General features: G+C 46.2%; 1 protein-coding gene across 1 annotated transcript in view; it reads left to right on the top strand.

Moving 5' to 3' along the window:
- The window catches only part of chd7 (chromodomain helicase DNA binding protein 7), a 69196-nt gene that overhangs the window by 17214 nt on the left and 43750 nt on the right, over positions 1-8232 (top strand). Inside the window, exons 2-3 of the mRNA XM_013911997.1 lie at positions 757-2340; positions 2748-3079. Of these exons, the coding sequence (XP_013767451.1) occupies positions 876-2340; positions 2748-3079 (1797 nt within the window). The 5' untranslated portion in view covers positions 757-875. The remainder of the gene's footprint in view (positions 1-756; positions 2341-2747; positions 3080-8232) is intronic.

An 8232-nucleotide genomic window follows, 5' to 3' on the forward strand; every position in this document is an offset into this window, starting at 1 on the left:
ATTATTATTAGTATTATTATTAGTATTATTATTAGTAGTAGTATTATTATTATTAGTGTAACTAGCCTCTAAATCAGTTGCTTTTCCAGTGAGTCTCCACGTCCTTGTGTTGGACTGCAGCTGATGGCTGTACTTCTTGCTCTGCTCTCCACCCTCTGTGACCTTGGTGTAGCTGAAAATGAACCAGCTCTCCACCTGTTGTAGGTTCTGCTTAGAGCTGCCCTGGAGCAGAGCAGAACAAGGGCTCGTTGACCAGCTGCAGCCTAATATAGTCTAGTTGGAGCAAACCAGATAAGATGCTCTCTAGGTGAGCTGCTGAAGGATGCTGGGGACTCTCACAGCTTTTTAGCAGTGACTAATCATTGGAAATAAGAGTGAGGAGGACTGAGTAATTGTGGATGAAGTCATTCGCTCATATTCATCAAAAAATGATAAAACAACTTGCTGAATATAAAGTTAATATGAGAAACTGGTATATTATATTGTTACTGGCATATGGAGTCCTATACCTGTTAATAGTATCACACTACATGAGTAGATTAAGTTAGGTGGCTGTGGATTTACTATGTAAACACTTTATTAATACAGAACTATTGAAGACTAGTTCTGTATGAATTAACAAAGGCAGCATGTGACAGTTCATCGGGGGACTGTTAAAGTAAATTATTTTCATAGTGAAGCATCCAGGAGCTCTTTGCCCTTCTCTGAATACCTGCATTAATTCCACTGTTTCTTTTTCTCTTCCTGTCTCACCAGAAACCTTCATGAGGACCATGGTGGAAAGCTTCAAATTAGCAGCTATCTGATTAGCTTCTCACTGCACAACAAATCTCCCTCCATCCAGTCCCCGCCATCTGTGGGGCCTCCATCCAGTCATGGCGGACCCTGGGATGTTGAGCTTATTCGGGGACGACCCAGGGCTGTTCTCAGATGGGTTAGATGGTTTAGGAGACTGCTTTCCTCAGCAGTCGGTCCCAGGCCAGTCTGCTCCTCTTGCCCAGCAGACAAATTCCGCTCTGAACCATGAACACCAGGGAAGCAGGGGATACCACCAGGGGATGATGCATGGGAGTGGGCCTACCCCAGCACAGCCTAAATTGGGGCAAATGTACGACCATGGCCCGTATACAGGCTATGATCAAGCCGGCACCCCTGGAGGACGAATGATGGCTCAGAATGGCCCCAGCCAGGGTCCCCCAAATGTGAACACGGCTATGAATGGCATGACCTCCCACTACCACAGTAACCCAGCTAACGCTAGCAACCCCCACCATGGGTACCAGGGTGATACTGGAGGAGGAGGAGGAGGTGGGGGAGTTTGGGGCCAGCAGCAGCAGCAGCAGACCAGACCAGCTTATCCACAGGCTCCAGCACAACCAGGGGCTACTCCCAACCAGATGGGAAGCTACCAAATGTCTCAAGGCAATTATGGTGGGATTCAAGGTCCACCCACATCTAATGCAGCCCGCATGAATCAACACTACCCTCCACAGAGCATGGCACCCCCTCCTGCTCAGGACACATCTCACTACTTGGGACATGTTGGAATCGGGGGTAACCAGATGAGACACCCTCAGCCTCAGGCACAATCCCAAGGCTATCCCAATATGGGACACACATCCCGATATCCACACTCCCCATCCAGACAGCCGCCGCACCCCCACCACCAACAAGGCATGGGAGGGTTTGGGGGTACTCAGTACTCTGGCTATCAGCCCCAGTATGGTGCCATAGGACCTGGGATGGGCCAGGCTCCTAATACTAATGTCAGTGCTAATGCTAGCCAGCCCATGGGATCAGGGCAGCTTGGCCAGAGGTTTAACCAGGGAACAGGCCCGGCAGCAGGGCAGCAGGGACAACGATACCCCCCTGGACCACCACACCAAGCCCATCAGACTCATTCTGCCCCGATGCAGCAGCAGGCAGGGCAGCAGAGCCAGCCTATGCACCCCCTAAACCACCCGCAAAATATGTCCCAACCCCAAAACCAAGCCCAGTCCCATCTTGCCCCCCCAGCTCAGGGAACCTACTCCTCTCCTTCATCCATGTCCCCAATGCGGGTTTTGGGAGCCCCGACCCCTCCTCCTGCCCAACAGGGCAGACCTCCTAGCACAGGGCTAGCTGGGCCCCCAGAGGTTGCAGGATACACAGCAATGCATTCTCCACCCAGTGCTATGGCCCATCCACAGAGGACTCCACAAACCCCGCTGCCTGCCCCACACCCCCAACACCAGCAACCCCATAGCATGGCCCCCAGTGCGGGGCAGATGTATCCTGGTATGGGGCCACAGCGTGGCGCACAAATGGGACCAAACAGGCCTCAGCTCCAGCAGCAGCAGGGTAAGCAGTGTTCTGTTCACGGGCTTCACTTTGATCCTTTATTGGCGATCAAGATCAGTTTCTTCAATTTACAGAAGGACAGAACTAGAAACTAAAGCCATCTCCATCATGGTTGTATTGGCTAAATACTGAGTAAAGCTTAAACAGGCACATGATTTGATGCCATGATACTTGAAACGTGACTTTTGTTTAAGAGAAATGATCAAAATATGGAAAAGTAAGAGTATGTCCACATCTGTTTGGGGGGGGGGGCATCAAAGTGTTCAGATGAATTTCATTATCAAACACAGGGTAAAAAGGAATACTGCCTTAATTCCATCTAAATAGTTGACAAGGGTGACACGACGATAATGATTCTTTTTTTTGTTTGTTTGTTTTTTCCTTTTTTGTCCTGTCGCTTTATCCAGGGCACGAAGCCCCCGCAAGCCAGGGCGGAGACCAGCGTCTACTCCAGACCCAGCAGCAGGCCTCTCGAAGTGGGCAGCATATGCAGCCGGCACCCATGAGTTTTCAGGGACCGCCTGTTGGTCAACATGGAATCCCGGCTCCAAACCAGGGCCTTGGGCCACCCACTCAGAGCCCTCAGACGCAGCACACACACCTGCCCTCACACCCTCATCACTTGCAGAGCACGCCCCCTCCCCCCAACCAGGCCTCCCACCCGTGGGCACCTCCACCTTCTGCCTCCCACCCACTCTCCTCACCCCCTCTTACCCCACAGAAAGTGCCTCACATACAGGTGAGTCTCCGTCAAACAGACACTTTGATGTGGTAGCAAGGCTGAGTATGTGTGAGTGAGATCAAGACTATGTGCATTTGTTTTCATGTGTGGGTGTATTTTATGTGAATGTTTATTTTTCATGTGGGTGGGGGAATGTGTGTATTTGGAGTGTAAGGGAAGTGTGTATGTGTGTGCAGGAGTGTGTGTGTGTCTGTACATGACATTTGAGAACACAGCGGTGCATTGGGCACTGGCTCACTGGGGTTTTGTGTATGTTTGTTCATGGTTTTTTTTTTTCTTTTCCTTTTGTGTGTTCTGCTGCGGGCCTTGTGCACGGTGGTTGTGTTTCCGTGTGTGTGGTGGGGGGAGGGGGTATGGATTTTTGCAGCCGCTTATTTCCTGTGAGCTGCATATCCTGCGACACGCGTGCACACGCGTGCACACGCATGCACAGAGGCGCCACTAGCATAATTTCTCCTCCCCCTTGCTTCCACTATCCCCCTCCTCTGTAGAGGAAACCTCCCTTCCTGTCTCTCTCCTCCCAGTCTCCTCTCTTTCCGCTCTCCCTGTCTGTCTTACTATTTGTCCTCTCCTTTTCAGGGGTGCCATCATTAAGTTAATGTTGTGTAGCCGGATGTGCAGAGAGACAGTTTGGACAACAGGGAGACCGTGAGGATGGGGTGTGATTAAGTGATTTGGAGTGAGAGAAAAAAAACATTAAGAGGAAAGAAGTGAAAAACCGAAAGAAAATCTCAAGTGAAGGGAGGACAGGAATGGTGGGAAGACATTCTCAGTGGCGACCAGCACGTTTGTGGGTTTGAGTGCCGCCTGCCACCATTGCCGCCTGCGTCACGTGTCCTCGCCTTCCATTAGCTTGTTTTGTCGCTCAAAGCCCCCTTTCTCCACTGACCCATTCACACACAATAGCAGCCCTATGGACATACACACCCAAAGATCCAGTCCCCATTTTCTCTTCCACCCCCACGCCTCCCCACCTCCCCACTTCCAAGCCTACATCGCTGTGTTCAGTGGTTGACATTTCAGCCGTCACACTTAATTTATCCAGCACTCCTGACCTACATGCCAGGTTGACTGGTGAGCCTTGCTCCTCACTGGGGCACGCACTGCATGTGCCGTTCTGCCATTCTGGCTCTAGCTGCAGGCCCAGCAGCCCCCGTCATTACACACACACCAACGGTGCTCTGGAACGGAATAGTGAATGTGCCTTGAGAAATAGGATAGCCTAACTAGAGGAGTTAGAGTAGCGTGTGCATGTGGCCCGGGAAGCAAGGTTTCTGTGCGCCTCATGATGCACTTGTTAGAAAGAGCCCCACACACAGACACACACACCAAGCTGGTCAGTCAGTCATGATGACTGCATGTCTGGTACTCTAAGCTCCATCTGTTCACTAAGCATGGTTATTACACATGCACGCACACATGCACGCGTGCCTTCGTCAGCAGCTCAAGGTCAAAGCTCTGGCAGAGTGCTGGGGTGTGACCTTTATTCTACATCTCACGCACACTATGTTGTGTGCAGCACTCTAGTTGACATATAACGCGCCTGTCTTACCCCTCCCCCTGCTCTGCTATACATCTAGCTTACTGGGGTTCTGTAGCTTTGAGGAAATGCTGCTTTGATATGAAGACGCCGGGTGTTTTTTCGAAGTTCGGCGAATGAAAATATTCTGCAGCTGACTGCTTACTCAACACATGAGCACAGTTCATTTTTCATTGATTTTTCTCTTGGTAAAGTTGAAATTTATCCCATCTGAACTGTCTGTCTATAATAATAGATGGATGCTGGGATGGACACTTGTCTTCTGGATTCACTGGACACACAGAGTCAAACTAAGTGAAAATGATCAATGGAGATTGACAGCAGATAGTATGACTTTGTACTTGTTATATATATATATGTCTATACAAGTTATAGGCATATATACTTTATAACAACATAGACATGTTAGAGGTTAAGGAAAAAGGTGTTTTGTTCTAGTACCTGTTCGGGCAGTACAGTTGTTCCTGATATCTCCTCATTGGTGCTTTGATTATGTTGTTGGATAGCACTGCCTTTCATGACAGTCCAAAGTCTCCTAAAGCTGTTTATCTGTGTTATACTGGTGACTGAGAAGGCCACAGTATATGATTCACATCCTTTTTATACTCATAAAACCAGTGAGTCAGTGAGCCCTTGTCCTATAGGTGGGAACCGGTTCCATCAGGATAGAAATTTGTTTGTATTGAATCTTCTCTCTAAAAAGAACATGTTCCCCATCTTACACATAAAGTGTCAACAAAAGCAAGCAAAGCTTATGTTATTAGAATAATATAACAAAGTGGTGTGCAGTCTTTATTCCCTCAGCATATGGCTCACTTGACCTTTGCTTAAGTTGTCAAACTCAGGACTATGTTTTAAGTGTAAGCATCCAGGTTTTCTTGCATTATATTTTAAACTGAAATTTCCAGATCACCAGTGTTCATATCTGTGAAAGAAATACACCATTTTTCTTTTTTAAGGAATTTCTGGTGTTAAAAATTCCTTAAACCTCCTAAAACCCGAACTCTTCCACGGCATGCATTTTTAATTTCTCTTTGATATTTGGGCTGATTGGGACCTGATGAATGTAAAAACAAAGAATTATTAGGTTTTTTTTGTTTGGTTTTTTTTACCTAATTTTTGTTTCTGAGAAAAATGAGAGCCACTTATGAGGATAGTCGTTTAAAATTTCGATAGAACAGTAGCAGTATAATGTCCTCGTAAGTGGATATCAGGCCCTTGTAGAGCAAAATTGAGTATTTTGGTCTAAATAACCCAAAATGTGATATCCACATATGTGGACGCCAGGTCCTAGGAGGTTAAGAAGCATTTGTCCTTTTAGAGGCATTGACACCATCTTAGCCACAGTCACCTTGTCCCAAAAGGTGACAATTCAGGCTGAAAGTTGCTAACATTTGCAAATTTTTACATTATAGTCTAGTGCAGGGGTGGGCAATCTCAGTCCACGAGGGCCGGTGTCCCTGCAGGTTTTAGATCTCACCTTGGGTCAACACACCTGAATCACATGATTAGTTCGTTACCAGGCCTCTGGAGAACTTCAGGACATGTTGAGGAGCTAATTTAGCCATTTAAATCAGCTGTGTTGGTTCGAGGACACATCTAAAACCTGCAGGGACACCAGTCCTCGTGGACTGAGATTGCCCACCCCTGGTCTAGTGACTGCCATTGATCTAACCAATTAGATATGATTAGGGCTGGGCTATATGGCCTAAAATCCATATTGTGGTATAATTTGAAACATGCTCCGGTGCGCCTTATGTATGAATTCTGGTTGTGCTTACTGACCTTGAACCTTATGTGGTGCACGGCGCTCAAAAATCTGTCAAAATGTTTTAGTATGACTTTGGTAAGCTACGAAGCCGCACCGCTTGATGGATTGTTGGAGCATTACGGCTACTGTAGTCAGGAGCCTCGCAGAGTAATCTGGGTGCAAAACTCCGTCTGCTTCAGGTCCTAAAGTGAAACGATCACTGTGGCATCACTGAGAGTTAAAAACTGCCTAAATTCGTTCATCTTTAATAAAATGATCAGTGTTGCTGCTTTACCAGGTTTAACAATTAAGTTTAACATCCAGACATACATGAAAACAGAATTTATTAAATTTAACAGAGTTAAATTTGCAGATGATATTGCTTGCAGCTGCTGCGATGCTTTCGACCAAAACGGGCGCAGCTTGATGACACCATCAACATGCGCTATCGCGGTGGAGCGGTATAGTCTAAATCTCTACCTTTGGCCAAATTCATATTGTTTCTACCGTATACCGTTTATACCGCCCAATCCTAGATATGATATAGAGATATAGATGCAGATATAATTAGAATGTGAATCCTTTCTCCCCTTTTTAACCAATTGGGCCGATTCTCTTGAGTTAATCAGGTGAATCTGGGATTTGTTCAGAAATTTACATTTTAATAAAGCTTCTCAGATTCTAAAAAGTTAACCTCATACCCAGTACATTAAGCTTACGCAACCATTTCTGTGTGAGAACTAACTGATCAAAGCTTGTGCTTGAATGTTGCTCTAATAATTATCAGAATATAATCACTGTGATTAAATTTTGATCTTGTAATTTCTGTTTTATACCATAGTCACAAAATGTGACAAATGTTGGACACTGTTCAGTTTTCTTCTGATATTTTGACTTATTACTGACGAGTTGTCAATGAGGTCAATTAGAACAAAGTTGGCTTAATGGAGAATGAGCTTAAACTGTTTTAGATGGAGGATAAATGGAGGGGCTGCACCACATCCCAGGATATTATAACCGATTTTCCAGGATTCTTTCAGTTGTTAATCAAATGTGTAGTCTGCCACAGTGTGATAAAGATTTTGAACTGTGAATCAAGAAGTGCAGCTTTAGTGGAGTCAAACAATAAAAACATGGAGCAAGATGTGAGCGTAATAGGTGTATATTAAGTGCTTCTGCCTGGTTGATTTAACCATGGCACTATTCTCTCCTCTCACTCACCTTCATCCTCACACTCTCCCCTCCTGTCCTCCCCTCTGTTCGCTGAGAGCTGACACTTGACGCTCTTCACCTACTAAATCTGTTACATTAGCCATGCAGCTCTTCTGTTGGTGGTCTTTTAAGGATTTTCCCCCCTTTTATGAAATCCAATTATTGGGAATGATATTACAGTCTGTTTTGGAAGTGAATGGAGATCATGTCTCAGAAAAGAACAATAAAACGTTCCATTGTTGATGGAAACACTGGATTTAAACCAGTACCTGTGGAAATGGCAGATGAATTCACCCTGCAGAACGCCAAACCTGACGCAGCACTCGAACATGTGTGTTTGTGTACACACTGTGTGTGTCTCCATTGTCATTCCTGTGATTGATTATCTAGGAAGCTTGGCAGGAGGACAGATTTATCTCTTGGCACCACATCCCCCCTCGCCATCTCTCCCTCTTTCTCTCGATCCCTCACTCCCCTCCTGTTTGTGTGCCTAAAAGGCTCAGTTTACGTGTGTGTCAGCAGGTGTTTGTGTGCATGTGTGTAGAGGTTTGTGTGATGTGACCTTGCAGTAGTTGGGTGTGTGTGTGTGTGTGTGTGTGTGTGTGTGTGTGTGTGTGTGTGTGTGTGTGTGTGTGTGTGTGTGTGTGT

This window comes from Pundamilia nyererei, unplaced genomic scaffold (assembly GCF_000239375.1).
Source record: "Pundamilia nyererei isolate P.nyererei 1_Seehausen unplaced genomic scaffold, PunNye1.0 scaffold00077, whole genome shotgun sequence".
Lineage (NCBI taxonomy): Eukaryota > Metazoa > Chordata > Actinopteri > Cichliformes > Cichlidae > Pundamilia > Pundamilia nyererei.